We start from the raw sequence: 20,725 nt of genomic DNA on the forward strand, positions 1-20,725 counted from the left end.
GCTGTGACTCAATCGATAGCGAGAAGGGACATTAGTATAGGAAGAAAGGATGGAAAACGTGAAAAAAGGACAGAAAAATGACAAAACTGTGAAGCAAGGTTGTTTATGTCTGAGGGCAGTGAAGCAAGAGGCCCTGTCTATAGCTTGCAGTGCTCAACAGAGATAGGCTAATTTGACGAGACAGGCTAAAAGGCTAACTCTCTGCTGTCAACTGTTGCTAGCATGCTAACCCACTTCAACCTGAAAAAGAATAAAATAACCAGCCATTACTATACTGTTCCTAACCCTAACGTGTGTCCATTTCAATCCATTTCAATATTACACACAACAGTGCATAGCCTAATAATTATAGTTCGACTGCAGTTTTTGTAGTGAATCTATTGTAAACACCATGCAGGTAAAACCATAGATGGTTCCTCCCAGCAAGTAACACATCAAAATGTTGCCTTTTGGTTGCAGTTAGGTAATGTTGCAGTACAACATTTTAAAAGTTTTCTTAAAAAAGACAACCTATGGTGTAGGTTATGCCACAAAATGTCAATATTACACATTTTTTACCATACAAACAAAACCAGACCAAACTACAAAGTGTTCTACTGTCTGCTTTAAGCTATGTGCATCACTACCTCTTCACTTGAAATTTCTTGCATTGATTCTCTCACACAGTGTCTGGCCTCAAGACACATATATTCATTTTTTATCATGACCATGATGTGTACAGCTACAGCCATAGCTCCTTCAAATCAATGCATGTATGTGTGTGCCTGCATGCATGTGTGTGGCGTGATGCAAAAACGCTGAGGGCGTCCTCATGTCACACTTGATGATCCTCTGCTCCAGGTGTTTTACTCATTAGATCCTCTGAACACTAAATATAGCAACTATAGTCTGTGACAAATACATTAGGTTTGTACATTACATACTGTAGGGTATGTGAGTGTAGAAGCAACATTTTTAAACAAATCTTTTGCTTATTTGTCACAATGCTATGTTGTATTTTAGCCTCTATCTCTCTAACTGTTCACCGCCCTTTTCCCCTGCAGATACTACAGCAAGGGATTACTACCCCAAGAGCTACCCTATGATGGATTACGCACACCGCCAATCCTCGCCTGCAACCTTCCAGCCCATTGCTTTCCACCCAAAAGATAAACCCTTCCTTCCGCCTCCAGACATCCATACTCCTTTGGCCATCACCATTACATCGGCCCAAGTCCCCAAGTCCAAGATCTCCAAGACCAACACCCACCCACTTACCTCTAGCTCGGCCTTCAAAGTCTGGGACCCCAACAAGAGCCATGTCCAACATCAGGTCCCTCTCATGGCACAGGCACAGCCACCACTGTCCCAACCTAACAGTCGGCGCCAGGCCTTCTCCAACAAGCGGCAGTTTAGCATTGAGACTCTTCCAGAGTTGTTCACCCAACCTCTGGGGTACGGACAGTCTCCACACTTCCACCTGAAACACAAGGGACTGCCCACTAACAGCAAAACGGAAGTGACGGTCTGAGAGGAAAGCCTAGAAAGGACACAAACACAAGAAAGCATGATTTTGATTAGACACTGCAACTGGATGGATGTGAAAGCTTCTGCACATGTGCTTCAGTTATATTTATAGTATATTCCCTCCTTGTACATGTTTTGGACTAGATTTATATTCATCGTTCTATAATACAGAGAACCGAAGGGAAAAACGCTGCATGGTCTTAGTTTCCGATTCTCGATGGGCCTTGAATCCCTAGTGATCCGATTTCCCCCTAAAATTCTGGCCTTGTACTGCTGGCTTTCAGATGTCTCTTGTGGCCCTGACCCATGTGCCCGATAGCAAGGGGCAGGAGCCCTGCACCTCAGGAGCCTTCACACCCTTTCAGACAAGGCCATTGTGCTGTCAACTTCTATCAGCCAAGAGCTGCCACAGTGAGTTATTATTCAGACAATTCTAGACCACTGAGGACAAAGAACAGCAAGGAAGTATGAGGAAACATAAGGAAGAGGACAGTGAAGAAACCAAGGTGTCCTGTGAGATAGAAGGAGAGAGAAAGAGAGTTTAAATTGTTATGATGTCCAAGGGTTTGTTATTTCAGTCAGTGGATAAGGGTCTAGGTGAAATTGGTAAAGTCCAATGTCCCTAGGACTCTTTACCTCAACACCTTCACCGAAGGATGCATTCCAGCACTTATCTAGGGAGCGGAACGCCAACATCACTTCAAGTCATAGCTATTATGGATGCTTCTATTTCAAACTCTTGTTCGAGAGGTAAAGACAAGGTCAATGAGCAAGTCTCAATTACCGACAGACCTCAAGAGAGACATTTCAGGGGAAAAAAGTCGCCCACAGAGATAAGGTGCCATAGTGATGGAGGAGCACACACCTAGGTGAACAAGTCATAAGTAGCACTGCCAACACAACTTTGCTAAAATGACCAATGTGTATTCTTTGCAATATCTGTCAAACAGCCTGCTTCCTCTGAATACTTCTGAATGTAAATAATTATGCTTCTGGTGAAAGCAAGAACATATTTTACAGATCGTTTGGTGACCAAATCAAGCATGTAGCAGCAATACCTACACCTTATTGTAGCATCCTAATGAGAAAACAACTAAATCTGGAGGTGGGCATCGGTTTCAGAGTGAAGAGTTTAGGTGTCTCTGGAATTGCTCAAGAGACCAGGGAAAACGGTAGCAATACTAGGCCTATCCGTCCTCTCCCGCCTGGGGCCAAATGAATGATGGACACAGCTGTCAAACTCACTCACTCTCTGCTGTTCCAAGCTGTTCCCAGCCAGGCGTTTGGCTGCCACACTGCCACAGAACAGCAGGGGGCGCTGGAATTGATGACGGCCTGCTTCTAATACAGCAGATCCAAAAATATGTTCTCCAATACTGTCTGTAGACTGATTTTTTTTTCTTTTCTGTCTTGTGTTTTTCATTGTCTATCTTGTGTTTTCATCCACAATGGATCCAAATGGAGATTTAGCGCTCTTGCTCGAAGACAAATGGGAGGAGACAAAACAAAATCTAAATGTTTTAAGGCACCAATTTAAAGGAGACCTGCAGAGATGTCTGATGGTGAACAGTTGTGTCTAAAAAGTAGCACACTTTGTTTGAACAGCCTTGTGAGATTTTACGGGCCAATGACAACTAATGTACAAGCCACCTAGGGACTATTTAAGAGTGTGAAATGTTCAGAGTTCAGCAAAACTGCTTGCAAATAAAACAGCAGTATTGCGAGAGGTAGAGATGGATTATTGAACTCGGAATGAGAACATAGATTGCATTATACTCATTGTAGTACACTTTACAGCAATTGAGCCTGTAATGAACTATAAAAAAGGACAAAAAAGAAGGAAGTACTCTCTCTATCTCTATTCTCACCAGATTCATTTTGGAGATAATTTCATCTTCTGGACAAGCTCCGGGGACAGCAGCTCCAAAAATATGTCAGCGAATACAGTTACAGCATGTTCCTGGATGGCTATTTTCAACCGTTGAATTGATGCGAGGATGTCTCAACATCGAGTCAGCGTCGAGTCAAACTATCTTGAGCTACAGTGATGCTTCATTCTGTCTCGGTGGCAATGGCTCCAGAGTGTCATTGGGTTTCATTCAGGGGCAAACCCTGGAGGACAGACACGGCTGTCAGGCTTTCCTGGCACAGAGATGTCAAGCGATGCCAAGGTGAGCCAGCTACACAACCCTCTGCCTGAAACGGAGCCACTTTGTTGGCCAGGAGGTCATGAAGTCTGTCTTTGAGGAAAACTGGAAAAGAGGCAGAGTAGATTTAGCTGTCAATAAAACCACAGCGACAATGTCTCAGGCTAAATCAGCTTAAAACCTGAATCAAATGGGGAATAACTTCCTGGAATAAACTTTGTACAAATCAATTAAACACTGGTTACTGGTTACTAGAATTAAGAAGGTTACTTCTTAATTCTGCAGGTTAAGGACTGAAAAGTGAAATCAAGTGATGTTGAGTGCATTCACATCTGTTACAAAGAAACACAAGGTGTAAATATCAGCTTCCGAATTCCTTCAGTGCGAAGACTCGTTTCCAGTGGTTTTTTTAAACCACCCAAATAAGCTGAATGACTGTTGTTTTCGGATCTCTTCTTAACATAACAGTGTTCTACCTGTGATGTGAATGCCACCGGGTAGCATTTTATCTTTAGCAATACAAGATGTACTTTTTACTGTTTATGTACTATTTGCAATGTTGATTTTTTTTTGTAAGCGTAACTGGAATCAGAGTCGAGTCTGCCGCAGTTGACAACCATTTGACGGAGATGAAGTGCTTCCGAATTTCCTTCTCACTTTCCTTACTAACTTAAAAAGATGTCTTGCCATATTTGAAGCTTGCGCTATATGTATAAAGCATATGCTTTAATTAATCATTTTTAAAAGATGTATTATAACCAATGCTTGAATGACATCTTAGTTGCCAGTCCAGAGACATGTAATATGTAGAGAATCACATTGTTCCCATTTGTTTGATGGCTCCATTCGTTTGGTGGTACGTTTGACCAATCTAATCTTATGCACTATTTTAAGCTGTACCTTTTGTCTATGTATAATTATGATGAATTCTACTAAGGGCTTTTAAAGAGGTGTGTGCTCTTAACAGGAGTTGCCCGTGATGAACATGGAAAGGGTTCGATTTTCCCAATGCAATGAGAGGGGGTACAGTTGCTTGTGTCGGAATGGTTTACTATGGTAAAGGCGCATGTAAGGCTTTGCGAAAGTTATGTTCTGTTCTGCGATCAAAAGTTGAGCAAGTTTCTAGCTATAACACACTCATGGATGGTGTAATACCATCTATTGCAGAGCAAAAAATGTCCCCCCTTAAGAAAATAGATACTTTTTTGTTTGAACCCAGAAAAGATATGCAAAAACAAGTTAAGGACACATGAGAGCTTATTACAAGTGTGGAAAAAAACTAACAACTGCTAAGATTGAATTTACCAGCATTAAAGGAAATCCAAAGCCAGCTATAGCACTGCAGGTTGATCCTAATTAAAAGTCACTGGTTACATCATCGATAAAAAGAACATCAGGAAGACTATTTAGGCTTGTCTGTTGATTTAAATGAGACAAGTATTGTTTTTTATTTTTTTTACCACAACACTAGCATTGAGAAGTATCTCCTGTCACATTTGTGTTTTACATGTTTACTGACTATATACACCCGTTTATTCATGCATCAGGGTTAAAAGAGCAAAACGTTTCATATATAAATATTGTGTAAAAATGTATGTATATGATGTGAATATAATCCAGCATTAGTTTACAGCCTTTCACAAATACAAACACACTCTAGAGCTGAGGATTTGGCATTGTAAACAGTTTTGTGCGTGTAAACTTTTCAAATGCTTGTCTGGGTGCAGCCAGTTGACGTTACATTGTGTCCTAACTAGGTGTGACACGACAACACGTTTCTGGAAGTATTATTTACAAATGATATTTCAAAACTGCATTGAACCAAACAAATGCCTCTGAGATAAATCATTCAATCAACATTTAAGTATTTTGAATTTCAAATAGGAAAAAAAGAGACAAACAAGACGAAGTTATCAATCCAAGAAGCATTGCAAATGATGTAACAAAATCAGCAATAATGGTACAATGTAAAATGATTCTTTATCAAAGTCATTGATTATCAAAAATAGTATTGAGTATCATGTTTGAAAATTTTCAAACATAAAACTTTAATTATGCCATTACCAGTGCAGGATCAATGGGGATTTTGCTTACTCTAGAAAGCAGGATTTTGGACCAATAAGATTTCACAGTGGGTGGGGCTACCCAACACAATGCTATTGCAGAAGAAATGCCCGGTTAGGACACATGTTCACTTACTGAGATAAATAGCCCAGTATACTCTTTTCCTTCCTAAGCTCTATGTCATCAGCAATCACTATCTCTTTTCCCTTTTTCATCCTCCACTTCTGACTCCTCAAGGCTCAATGGACGTTCACACTGACTGTGATTAAACTGTTGGAGGTCACAGTGTCTATCCTGTCTGCTTTCTTAATGGTAGTTGTCACCATATTACATGGTGGTTTATTTGCATAAAATCCCATACCTTAGTTTGTTGCATCCGAGGTTGTTGTCGCTTGTGTCACCCAGAAATTGGTAGCCCTCAATAAAAATGGCATTTCACTGTCAGTGTGAACATCCAGTCATCATTTCTCTACAAAAATGACATATGTACACACAGGACTTGTAGACAAGGGTGTAAGAAGTACAGATAAAATATACTTTTGTATGGGTACTGACAACATTTTACATAGCCAACAATATACTTAATAAAATATACTCGAGTGAAAGAAAAACATTTCTGCATTCACATTACTGCTCAAAAGTCAGTAAGATAAAAAAAAAAACTCCTTTTGTTCATCAAAGACACATTAAATTATGTCAGAAAAGTGACAGTAAAGACATTCATTGTTACAAAATAAAGATGTTCTTATGAACTTTGGATTAGCCTACTCCTGAAAAAAGATGCATCACAGTTTCCACAAAAATACTGGGGAAAAAAAAACAGCTTTCAACATTGAAGATAATTTTTTACAGTATTACAATTTTCGATCAAATAACTGTCTCGGTGAGCAAAAGAAACTTCTTTTCAAAAATAATTTAAAAATCATACCGATATCATACCTTTGAACTATGAACAATTGTACATAAAATGGCTGTTTCTTGGCTTTTGAAATAGACAAAAATCATTTTGACATTTCAGATTTTCTTGTCAAAATAACTTAGCAGCAAAGCAACCTATTAAACCGTATATCTTCAATGCCCCGGAATATATAATAGTCTTATATATTCTAAACTGTTTTTAGTGCTAAACTAAAATCCATATGTTGAAACGCAAACTGTGGATTGTGCAGATCGAACATGTTTGAGTCAAATTCATCTTCAAAAATGGTTACAAAATATAAACACATGGTGATTGATGAGAGGTCTTTTAACAAGGATGAATGACCAGTTTGACCAATTACAGTACATTTCACATTGATTTTACTGCTTGTTTCTCGGGATTCGTAGACCTTGATATGCCGTTTTGATTAAATAAGGCAGACAAAATAATATATTCTCAATAAAAGAATTTCCAGAACAACAATTTAGTGATGAAGCACACAAAAATTAAGAACCTTGGCCTTATACCCTTGCCTACAGGAACCCGTGCAGAAACTGATCATCAAACTTCAAATACTGCACCATCTCACACTTGGACAGTTTCATTGATTATAATCTAGTTTTGTCGCATCACTCACTTGTGCAGTGCAGACCTGATATTACAGTAGTCTCTCTCTCTCTCCTTCCTTTTCTCTCTGTCACTGTCTCATTTGTGTTTGTTCCTCCGTCTCTCATTGGAACAGTGGGAGGCGCAAGTCTCAGCTGTCGGTGATATCTAAGTTAATATGGGTCTCTTGAGGCTGGGGAGAGAGAGAAATGGAGGATAATACAGTACATGATGATGAAGAACTGTGGGTGGAGAGAGGAGATCTGTCACCCTCTTCTCTCGTTTCCATGTACTCCATCTCTTTTGCTCGTCTAATGCCCCATTTCCATATCTGCCATGCTTTTTTTTCTCCTTAAGTCTGGTTGCACTTTGAGGAGATGTTGAATAATTTAGAGAAATAAAATTTACAAGATGGTGCAAGAGAGAGAGACAGTCAGAGAAACACAGCTGTAGAAAGCACATGAAAAAACGTGGCAATTCAAAAGTGAATCTGAAATGCACCTACTTGAGTAGAACACAATTTATAGTCGTATAAGTGTGTAAGGTATACATTTTAGAAGACATTTATGGACTGTTATGATGTCTGGGAAGGTTTGGCTTGACTATTAAGGAATATCCAAGGTTCAAAACAAGCTTAAGACCCCATTATTTTCTGCTCTGTCTTGACATTTTCTATTGAGTGGGACACATTAAAATCTCATCCTTTTTTAAAGTAAACAACAGGAATTAATCATGATTTGCTACAGGTGGTATTAGAGGGCGGGATATTTTCATCCTACAGATCTGATTGGACAAAATCTGTTTTAGTGCAGAATGAGTCATCAACATTTCTGTCTAAGAAACTCCTAGATTTGTAGGAAACATTGAAAGTTATTGAATGTTCTAGCAACTATTCTGAATACATTAGCCTAGACGTTTTCAAAATCTAACTGACATGGACTAAAAGCAACAAAAACTTATTTAATGGGGTCTTGAAGATATCATCAAAACATCTGTAAGCTGCTGTCAATAACCATCGAAAATATTGTAATTACAACCTAAAACTATTTGATGCACTTACAATGGAAGTCTATGGCATAAACATAACAATATACACCATTTCAAAACGTATAAACGCTAAACCTAAAGATTATGTGTGTTAAAATGTTTGATAATGTTGCTTACTAACCTTGTCTGTAAAGTTATATCCAAATGACCAACGACAGACTTTAAACTTGTTTTGAGCTGGTATATTCCTTTAAAGATTTACAGAACATTGACTACTAAAATTGTAATAAAACCACAAATCCCATGATTCAATGTAACAATTGCTGTATCTATTAGGTATAAAGATGTCTGTAAATGCTTTCTGTTAGGTCAGCATGAGAGCAACCTTATTCAGTAAATAATGATAATTATTATGAAACCAATTTTTACTAAGCAATGAAATGACTGAACATGTGGTAGAGGAAATTTGATGTCCATGATAAGAAGAGCAATGATGATGATGATGATGATAATGGCAACAGTAACCATGCTGACACAACAGCAAAGAAAATGCCAATTGTTTCTACGACACTAGTTGCAATTTATAAGAAACATACGGACATGGTCCAACTGATTTAATGGCTTTTTAAGCATCTCTTTATAACAGAAACATTGTTAAGTGTTCTTTGTATAAACTTGTTTAAAAAATAAAAAGCAGAGTGAAACACTCCTCTGGATTGAGTCTGATTAATGATGCCGGGGAACATCACTGGAGGATCTATCTGCCATTTCTGGGAATATCTAAAAAAACATCCTTCAACATTTACTGAATAACATGGTGTACTGGATACTGTTAGAGAATTATATAGACAATTTATGCAACAGTGCTGCAAAGTAACCTGTAGCATTTTAATAGTCTTAATTTAGCCTGACTTTCATGGACATAAAATAAAGTCCAAAATGCAGCATATTTGGTCAAAAACTTCCCATTTAGACAGGAAAATTGTCTTTTTTACATTAAGTTTAATTCTTTAACATTAGTTAATAAATTCAGTATCATTAACTAACAAAGTTAATAAATGGTATAATTTGTTAATGTTAAAGGTACTCTATGTAACTTTTTGCAGTTAAAAAACAAAACCGCATGCATTTTGTGGATAAACATTGTTTTGGTTTTGCTTAGGCTCTACATGACTGTGCGGATGAACACGTTTATCCTCCTACTGCTCATAAAACATACACTATAGGCTTATAGATATAGCCAGTTTTGATGGAAGAGATCTCAAGCTGACTAGCTGAAGACGTTACTAGCTATTCCCATTAATAGACATGGTACTTCCTTGAAAATACATTCCAGCACAGCCTCACAACAATTATAATGAAATGACCTTGACCCTTTACAATAGATAATGCTTAAAAATGAACTCTGTTAGAGAGCTTTTTGCGATTTATCTGTTCAATACCGTTCTCACCTGTGGAGTAATACAAACGCAATCTCTGCAACGCTTTTACAACATTTCAAAGCCCTTAGTTTTTTCCAATTTCCGAAAATGTTAATTCTGGTTTTATTACGAGCTCTGTCACATTCTCTTTTTGCCAGCGGACTTTCCTCTTTTCCTCTTTTGTTTTTTTTTTTAAACAGTGATTCCTAGAGGTATGAGATTTACCTGCTCCATGGCATCCTCTGTCACTCGTTGTGAATTTGTAACTTTTGCTAACCTATGCCACCCCCAAACTATATATAGCCCCGTTTCCACCGAAATTACCCAGAACAATTTGTACCAGGAACTGTTTTTCCCCCAGACCTGCTACTGTCTGTGTTTCCACTGCGGTCAAAAGAGACGAGCACTGATACTAAAGCGTATTCTGAAAGCTTGTAAAGCTAGATTTAAAATAAAACAATGTATGTTATCAGCTATTACGGACATTGACCGTGAGATGGCTCAGACAAAGCGCGCCATCAGAAAGAAAGAGCAAGACCGATATTTGCTGAAAGCAGAACGATCCTCGCAAAAGACTTTTAAAAATGCCGGTTGAAATAAAATGCTGCGCCGTGAGCTCAACCAATCAGCATGTTCAGCGCCCAAGTCCCACCCCTGAAAGTTCCTGAACTTTGAAAAAGTACTACTTTCGGAGGGGGACATTTTTACCCGGAACTTCATTTAGACCCTGGTTCCTGCAGTCGAAACACACCGAGTACCACCCCAAAGTTCCTAGTTCCTGGAGAAAGTTCCTGCGGTGGAAACACGGCTTGTGCGTCAAAGTAGCAGGAGCAACCTTTTTCTATTTACGAGTGATGTATGTATGCAAATTCCCATCCAACCCATCCCGCATCAAAATATCACACGTTACATAGTGTACCCATAATTTGTAAATATACTTATAATAACTCTTAATTATTTTTTGTTCATAACACAAATATTAAAAATGTATTAATATATATATATTTTTTTACCATTTTTATTTTAAATTGTAATAATATTTCACAGTTTTACTGTTTTTCTTTTTTAATTTTTTATCAAATAAATGCAGCCTTGGGGAGTATAATTTATTTTATTTTTTTAATCATAGGCCTACTGTCCACAAACGTTTGAAAAGTATTGTATTTTTAGCTTCTGTTGTAAATGTTACCAAACAGAACCTAATTATAAAGTGTTGCCTTAGGCATAAAGCACGAACATGCAGTTTTCTATCATTTGACACCAAATACCTCATAAACTGAGCTGTAAAACTGGTGATTTTAGCCAGCTCTCAGCAGTTAAGCATGCAATACACATTAGACGATACGCTGGCATGCCTATTGTTTTTGGTAGCTTGAGAAACAAATCATTTGGAAAGAGGTAACCATAAAGCCGTCTATCACAGCAGTTTAATTGGAAAGAAACTCAAGGAACAAAGACATCTTCACTCATTTATTCACATTAGAGGTGCAGGAACCAGAGGGGGCAACAACCTCCTGTAATTTTTGCTCACATTCAGCTGGCTAATTTTAAAATACACCTTCTGTTGGATGTGCACTCCTGAAAAAAACTATTTACAGTAGTTTCAGAAACCTGATATTATTTCAAACAGACAAAATTGACCAATTTGTCAAGACAATGGTGGTCTATAAAACCATATAACTGAAGCACATTCATGAATTTACAAATTTTACTATTTAATTCAGTTCTACTAACAATAGAGTGCTGCAGTAATTATATATTTTTGTAGGCCGGCCTAGAATTTAGAATCACAGTTCACATGACAATAACCCAATAGGATTTTTCCATTGCATTTGGATTTTTGCTGAAAATAAGCTCCGTGACCAACTAAAGTTTGATTCTTACACACTTTGTTCTTCACAAATGAACATATTTTCTGAACTTTAAAGCCTAAATACAACTGCCAGAAGTAAAACATAGGCTATAAGCGAACTACAACACACTGTTTTAACCCTTAAACGCATACCTTGCGTTTTGCGTTAGGTCTTGACCCAGGACGTCATTCACTACCCTCCTCCTCATTCATTTTTTAAAGTTAGACATCAACCTTCTTAGTATTCCTCAATCAATTCATTATAAACAATATAACAAGAAAAAAATATAAAATTGTAAAAGAATGCCTTTTTTCCCATTATTTTTTTGTAAAAGGGTCGCTAAAGACCCAAGGTGTAGAAATTTTTTAGAAATATTGTGTAGAAATTTTTCTACACAATAATAAATTAATCTTTGATGACTGAATAAACGCAATTCACCTTTATTCTATAAGGTGGCAATGTCTGATACACAATGATGAAGTGACGTTTCACTCATAGTTACCGCAGGCAGAAAACAAAAGAATAGGAAGAATCATCAGCAAAACTTTAAATGGCTCAGCGATTTACTGCAGATCGAGTGCAGAACTCAATCAAATATTAGTGCCAGTGTCACTTGATCTGGTGAAGAAGCTGTCAGCGATCAAATTATTGATTTTGAAGGTGTTGAAAATGATAGTTTTGAGAATATGTTTGAGATGGTGAATATGAGCCAGATGCTGAATACTGGGAAATGAGCTCTGACGAGGACAGTGATGATGGCATTAAACATCTGCTCAAACTGAAACCTTCCAAGCTCCAAAAGATAACAAAATATTAATTTTATTCTTCTGTAATTGTCACTCTGTCAAGAGAGATTTATATTATCATAACAGGTAGAAATCCATCTGTGTTAGATATAGATCAGGGTCACTAAAGACGCAAATATGTAATAATGATTGCCGGAAACATTTAATGCGTTCAAGGGTTAATTCATAAAATAAAACATGAAAATATCTTTTTTGTTTGTGTTAACCACAGACATTATTTCGGGCATTTAACCAAAACCCATTAAAAAAAACATTGATTCCTGGACAATGGATCCATGTTAAAATGCTAACTCGTTTCTGGGTTTTGGCCTACAAAAAATACTTAAAGGGGTCATGAATTGTGAAATCAACTTTCCCTTGAGCTTTTGATTTATAAAAGGTTGTGGTAATATAAGAATATCACGTAAGTTTCAGAGCTGAAAACTTCCTTGTTAGTCAAAGAAAAGCTTTTATTGACAGCTGGCTAAGCAAATGATCGATCTGCGATTGTTCTTCCCTGTGACGTCAGAGTGCAGTGAAACGCCACCTCAAGATGAACGCCTCAATCTGTAGCCCCACCCATTGACTCGTGCCTGTGCTGACATGTTAGATAAATAAGGCCTAAGTGGAGCTAAACCGGATCAAACTTCAAGCAAAAAGCTTATGTCATGTTTCAAATCCTTCGGATTACAATATTAACATTGCACAGTTGAACTTTATTTTTAATGAAGATCCAGCTCACATGAGTAACACATTGTATTTGTTCACTTCTTTTCACCGGATTCATTTGTAAACAAGAGTCTGGATTTGCAGAAAGGGTGAGATTAAAAAACTGCTGTGGCTTCTGGATCTGACAGGAATGATGCAACACAATTATGAGAGTAAAAAGTGTTTTTTATATGTGATAGTATTGTATTGTTATGTTTGATATCTACTGATTATGTGTACGTGTCTAACTAATTAAACATAACTTCCACGCTGTCACAGGCTGGAGTGTCCTTTGTATTTGAGGTGTTGTTGGTTCATTGTCCTGCGATCCGGGATCAGACTCGGACATGTAGGGGGCCAGGGCTCGCACTCTTAAATAGTGAAATAACAATCCTTTCTTGATGTGCGTTGTTCACTCTCTTGACTGGTAATTTGAAGGAAAAATATAAATCGTGGAAGTTTTGAACATGCTGATTTGTCTGAGGTATGTGTGTGTTAGTTATGCACATTTCACGGTTATATCCACCGATTGGGTGGGCCAAGTAATAAAAAATAGCATTCCAATTATTTGCGGGTGGATGAGAGATAAATCATTGTGTTTGTTTGATAACGACATTTTGCGAGCCCTGTGGGCGAATCCTTCCGGTTGCAGTTTCTCCACATTGGAAGCTTTCAAAACAATTTCTCACGTGTAATGACATGGGGAGACCCAAAGCTCATTATACCATGCAAAACTGTCCAATCATAGCAGTGGCAATCATAGCAGTTACTTCCAATTCTTCAATGCGGCACACCCAAAAAAACGAGCGTTTCAAGAGCTAGGCTCAAAACCAGGGTAGAAAATAGCCTATTACTTATTAATTATGATGTTTTTGGATGTAAAAACCCTGCAAACTTCATAAGTCGACCTCAGACAACAGTATACAAATTTTTAAAAAGCCATGACCCCTTTAATTCCTGCAGCTCTCTATGTGAGGTATTCATGAGCCAAGTCAGTGACATTTATTATGACTACTTGAAATGCATTACCCACAACACTGCCATTAAAATACAACATTTGAGAAGTTTGTGCCAGTTGATATCTCTGAGAGGGTGTGCTTTTATTTCCCGAAGTAAAGCAATTAAAAACCAATGAAATGTCATTGTGCAGTGTGCTGAGAAACACAAAAACAGCATTAGCTCTGAGGGATTAACACCCTAAATGAATGATTTACCCGTCATTAATGATTTCCCACCAGCATCAGCACATGGCATCAAACTCAGTGTTTCCACTGACAGAGTTCTACCTGCAGATCCCAAAATATAAGTGGTGTCAGATGTCTCTCACCCTTGATTAATGTTTGACGCGCTTCTAAAAAATATCTGTCTCTCATGAAGAAATACACATGCAATATCTGTAACAACACCTGCAGAACAAAACCAAAAGCAGAAATAAACTATGTGCCAAAACTTAGTGAGCTATGTAATGACAACAATCCAGACATGAAAGCTGTTCCAAAGGCATCTTCTTTTGGCCAAATGCTAAGGCATCATCGCATGTAAAGAAGATGCAAAGAAGACAATCCCAGAATGCATTGCAACAAGATGGCAGACGAGGTGGAAGAAGTCTGGTATACATTTAATTTAGTACCAAGAATTATGCAGTTCATTCTAAATAAAAATCAATACTTACCCAATATTTGAATATCTATTAGTGTAGCCTTTTATTTTGAGGAATTAATTAATACTTTTAGTTAGCAAGGATGGATTTAATTGATTTAATTTGATACCAAGCTTTCATTTGAAAGCCACGTTTCCAGCATCTGTAAAACCGCATTCTTCCATCTTAAAAATATATCTAAATTACGACATATGTCTCAATGCAAAATGCTGAACAGTTAGTTCATGACCTCAAGGCTAGATTTTTGTAATGCTCTACTGGGTGGTTGCCCTGCTTGATTAATAAATAAATTGCAGCTGGTCCAAAATGCAGCAGAGTTAGCAGAGTCTAGAGTACTGCACTGGCTCCCTGTTTAACATTTTAAAATCTTGCTAAATACTTAAAAACAATAAATGGTTTAGCTCCCCAGTACTCCATCACATCTATTGCAGTCTCAGAACTGTTGATAAAAGGCCAGTTGATAAAACCTAGAATATCAAAATCAACTGCAGGCGGTCTATCCTTTTCCTATTTAGCACCTAAACTGTGGAACAGTCTTCCTAGCATTGTTCTGAAAGCAGACACAATCTGTCAGTTTAAATCTAAACCAAAAGCACATCTCTTTACTATGGCATACACATAGAACATAATCAATTTCTATTATTCAAATCAGTTAAATGATTGTTAGGCTGCATAATCAAGGTCAGCCGGAACCAGGAACACTTCCCTTAACACCTGATGTACTCGTTATATCATAAAAAGAATGGCATCTATGCTAATATTAGTCTCTCTGTTTATCCCGAGGTTTACTGTAGTCAGTCGGATCCGGGCCGTATCCAGATCAGATGGTGGACCTGTGCCTAGACACGACCACAACTCATCCCCAAAGTGTCGGAGATTGTGTCATCAAGACTGTCCCCCTTGAAGGCCTCATCAACACGACAGCCAGGATGGATAAACGGGAAAAATATTCTGACGGTTACGATCCAATCTGACTTCTGACCTGAAATCCTTCCTGAATCATCATCATATACTGTTCGTTCGTTGTTGGCCAGAGGAGATCTGCACTTCATTCAAACTTTTAAAAATAAAAATATTAATAAATATTTTGTATGCATGTCATGAAGTTGTGGCTGAGTGTAAAAATAATGTACGCATTTCACATTTCAGCTGTATCATTTGTCATGTATTAGCTATATTATAATGTTAATATAAATGTTATTTTGTGGGTTTCAGTGGAAATGGCTAGATGAAAGGATATTGTTTTGGGAAAAACTTAAAGAGCCCCTATTATGGATTTTTGAAAATTACTTTTCATGTAGTGTAACATAGTTCTAAGTGAATGAAAACCAATTTTAAATCTGAAAGTGCATCGTATATGAAGTTATTGTCTCTCAAAAGTAAGAGTTGACTCTGAGTCAATTAAACGAATTGTTTTTCAAACGAATCCCAAGCAGTTTTGTTGTGAAGTCGAGACGAAACATTAGCATATTGCCCGTCCACTTATTGTGGGCGCGGACACCAGGGAAACCTTGAACCACCTCAAACACTGCAGCTGATTCATGTGGATACTGGATAGCATCATGTCGAGAAGACGCTGTGCTCTACAATGTGTTTATTATGTTTCATATGGTGTAAGTATAACCGGCTAACTCACGTTATTACTGTCTTACCGAAAAACTACTGTAAATCAGCTGTGGGCTGCAGTATCACCTAAAACTGTGTCTATTATTGACGATTGTCTGTAATTCTTACTGTTTTGAGTAAAGATAAAGGATGGAGCAAGATTTTTTTTGCAAACTTTAATGTTCACTTACATCAGTCATTCACGTTAGTGCTTGGCTAATGTATGCACTGTTATTGATACAGTTCCTGCATGTATAGCAATACGTTAGAAACACACACACGGGTTTGTTGATGGTCGCACACTTGTTAATGCTGATGGTGAGGAATTACAATTGAAACATCTCATAATGTAGCTCAAACTAGCATCACTGAGAAACGTCCTGCTCAAGTTTCGGGTTGAATAACTAGTTCTTCCGATGTTTCATTGTCGATTCGGACTCGCTCTGGGATTGATGTAAAATCAACGTCATCGTTACTGTCTTTACAGTGTGGACAATCGTTGAGAATTAGGAAGCCTCCGGACGGAGCTGGAGTTCGGTTATGGTAATGGACGTTTGTTTCTGAAATACGCGCTGTACGTGGTAGACCAATCACAACAGACTGGGCCATCTGACCAATCAGAGCTGAGTAAGTTTGCAGAAAGGAGGGATTTAGAGAAACTGATTCATCCATCGAGTCGTTTGAGAATCATTGAACATTGTGGTGATGTGTAATGTATATTATGAGAAAATGAAACTTTTGATGCAAGTAAACCTGTTGTTGAAGACCCCCAAAACAAAATGAGGAAACTTTAAAACAGCATAATAGTGGTACTTTAAGCATTTTCCACATTTAAGGAAATAAGTTAAGCATGACACATGCACAAAGTTTAGTGAGTCAATGCCCAAGAGAATGGATGCTGTAATCAAAAAACAAAGGAGAACAAACAAAATATGAATAACGGAGTACATTGTAATCAGTATTTCCAGTGAGCTTTTGTTTTTACTATGCCTTTTTTTGCACAATACAATAAAACCCATATTTAATTATATGCTGGAGTTTGCCTTTAATACCTTAATCAAGATATATAAATGTATATATTTACTTGTCCTCAATGTCCCGAACAACATTTTCAAAAACATAAAAAAAAAATTCATACCAACCTTACACTTTTAAACAGTATAGTGTAAAAGTATGTGACTTTATGTGTGTTTATGTGATAAATAAATGTCTGAATTGGGTCATGTGTCTCTCACACTGCAGCAAGATGGGACACACTGAGACAAGAGATGATGAAATAATAGGGAAGGATTGCCAAAAGAAAAAATTGTGTGCAAAAAGAAAGAAGTTTTCTAAAGAGAGTAAAAAAACCAGATCACTTTAAAGAGAGCACACACACACACACACACACACACACACACACACACACACACACACACACACACACACACACACACACACACACACACACACACACACACACACACACACACACACACACACACACACACACACACACACACACACACACACACACACACACACACACACACACACACACACACACACACACACACACACACACACACACACACACACACACACTTTTGTATCTATATTTATGTCTGTGGAGAATGCAGGCCATTTCACAATTACACTCATCCCTGCAGTCAGACACAAAAAAACACACACACAGCTCCTGCAAACCTCCAACCCTTTTTTCTTCATGCACAATACAGCTCCATCAATCACTTGTGTGAGAGCGAGAAGAGGGTGGACACATGACACTAGTCAGACGGAAGATAAATGTTGGATGGACAAGAGGTCTAAAGAACACAGTCATGGCAAGCACGTGTTCTGAGGACTACAGTACATCTGCATGTGTTCTAGAACTTTGACCTGTCAATCACAGCGTTATGGTCACTAAAGAGGACACCACAAGGAGGTCAGTAACACCGAATAAGAAAAAGGGACTTCTTCACATCAGTTGATGAACGGATGGAGGCAGATCTGAATGCGGCTGTAAGAACGGGTTTAAGCAGTTTAAATTTATTTGGATAAGATTAAATTAAAAAAAATAAACAATGAAATATGCATGGATCAATCGTTCACAATATGATTAACAACATGCATTTAGAAAATAGTGAATATTAGATTTTCCCTGGTATAGTCATAAATCTCACCATAAAGTAATGTATAGGTGCATAATTTGAGGTTTAAATTTATTGATCCAATAAAAAGACTCCAAATCGTGTCTAGTTGATTAATGACATACTGATTAAATTTCAGTCTCTTGATATTGGTTGATGTTTTACATTTCTTTTGCGTCACATAACGGTCAACGATAATAAATGACTTACCATACACAAATATTTATGAAATAATTATATTTAGATATGCAAATAATATTAACATTTATTTTGTTTCCATAATTGATAATGAGCAATAAATAAACACTAATACAATAAACTATAAGATGTAACAATTTTTAAGGCTTCTGTAAATATATAATTTGTTATGTCTTAATAGTTTAAAACTCTAAAATATTTAGTGATGCACAAATTGAAAGTTGCCATTTACGCCACAAATTGGCAAAGTTTTGACTTGCACACACAGCTGGAGCAACTTACACATAGACATCCATTGACCAATGAGAATTTCAGACAAATTGGACCAAATTTGCTGTATTCCCGCTTCATTTCGAACTCAAAACACACCTTACACATTCATATGCACCAAGAACCATGGGGAAGCAAGCACCAATGAAATGGGTCACCAGACAGCCCATAACTGCTGAGGGGAAAACTGCACTACCGATAATGATGAGACACAAGACACCCTTAGATTCTTTCGTCCATCAGGTTTTGACCCGCTCAGCTGAATCACCTTATTGTGTTGAATAAATTAGACATGATGCTCTATCAATTGAGCAATACAATGACAAGCCCTTCCGTCTGCACGAGCTGCATTATTTAATTAATTCGGGTCGTTAAGAGAGGGGCTGTCTGGGAAAGGGGTTGGGTCAGCAGTCCATTACGGCTGATAGATTTCTGCATCTCAGTAAATTGATTAAACAATGTGATGAATGGACACTGAAACACTCAGCCAGGAGGAAAACACACGGACAGGGGCGATGATGTCATCGAGGAGGGCGTGGAACATGGGAACAGACTGTTCCGTTACAATTTGAGAATCCTGGAAGGCTGCAGTTGAACGCTGCGACAGACGTGCCGTGATTTATTATCTAGAATCGCTCATCCTAAGGTCAAGATACTCTCTAATGGGTTCATCAAGGGGTGCATTCGACGCCAGGGTGTGAATTGGTAATTTACGGGCAGGGGAGGAGCTCTTACACTGATCTCGCCAGAGGGGAGTTATGAATTTATAATCATGCCTGCACCATCTAATCTGACAAGCTGGCTGGAAAACACAAGGTTCACTGAACATGGATGAAATAGAGTAAATGTTCTGCTTAAAAGTCTGCTTACATACTATAGAAAAAAAAGAAAAGAAAAGAAAAACAATGAACAAATGAATGAAATATGTCATTCAGTAATTCAGCAAAACATCACCTCTACAGTAAGCAAGAAGAAAAAAAAACTATAAAAAACATTCTGTACAAAACTTAGTAGATGGGTTGTCTGAACAACAGCAAACCAAGTCAATCATAAAGGAATGGTTCACCAAAAAGAATAACTTCTGTCATTATTTACTCACCAACATGTCGTTCCAAATGTTTATGCCTTCCATGTAAACCTAAAGGAGAAATGTTAATGTTAAGCCAATATTAAGGAAGGTCAAGGGGGGATCAGGGCTGTCAGGCTTCACAATGATAAAAGCACCCTAAACCTCGTCTATGCAACTTATGCAGTATATTTCAAGTGTTCTGTACAATAGCTTTGTACTGAAATGTTCACGTACGTGCTCATTTTTGGGAGTTGGAGATGTTTTTTTTTTTTTTTTTTTTTTTTTTTTTTTACCAAGACCGCCCTTTCCACCATGGAAAGCACAAAAACACATTTATTTTTATTTGTAACATTTATTTTTCAAAAAAATAAAAAAACTCTTAAAGACATTAAGCCCTGAGAGGCTCTGAAGCCCCACAAATGAACACATTCAGCCAGTGAAGCATTGAGGAGTTTGATTCTCCAGCATACAGCAGGGGACGGTGGACTGGGGACCATGTGGACATGAAGTTCAATTTGGGCTCAACCACAGGAAGCACCAGCCAAAACTCTGTAAGTGCAATTTCAAACAGATGGAGAGCGTGAATACTGCAGACAGCAATGCTGTTCCCACAAACGACGTCACATTTTTGCCAACACACACACACGCGTACACGCACACAAGACCATTCATTCCTGAGCTCGTGTACAATATGCAGAAATGCTTAAAACTGCACATTCAAGCAATGCATAAAGAGTATAACAGTAATAATATAAGCGTGTTTGAGGGTCCTTGAAATTTGAATGCTGCTTATTGATA

General features: G+C 37.7%; 1 protein-coding gene across 1 annotated transcript in view; it reads left to right on the top strand.

Annotated features, from left to right (window-relative positions):
* LOC307134370 (protein shisa-9) overlaps window positions 1-3,326 on the top strand; it is a 102,278-nt gene extending 98,952 nt beyond the window's left edge. The window contains exon 5 of the mRNA XM_079830067.1: window positions 1,044-3,326. Within this exon, the coding sequence (XP_079686193.1) occupies window positions 1,044-1,510 (467 nt within the window). The 3' untranslated portion in view covers window positions 1,511-3,326. The remainder of the gene's footprint in view (window positions 1-1,043) is intronic.
* The last annotated feature ends 17,399 nt before the right edge of the window (window positions 3,327-20,725 follow it).

Source organism: Gobio gobio (assembly GCF_949357685.1).
Source record: "Gobio gobio genome assembly, chromosome: 1".
In the NCBI taxonomy this organism is placed as follows: Eukaryota; Metazoa; Chordata; class Actinopteri; order Cypriniformes; family Gobionidae; genus Gobio; species Gobio gobio.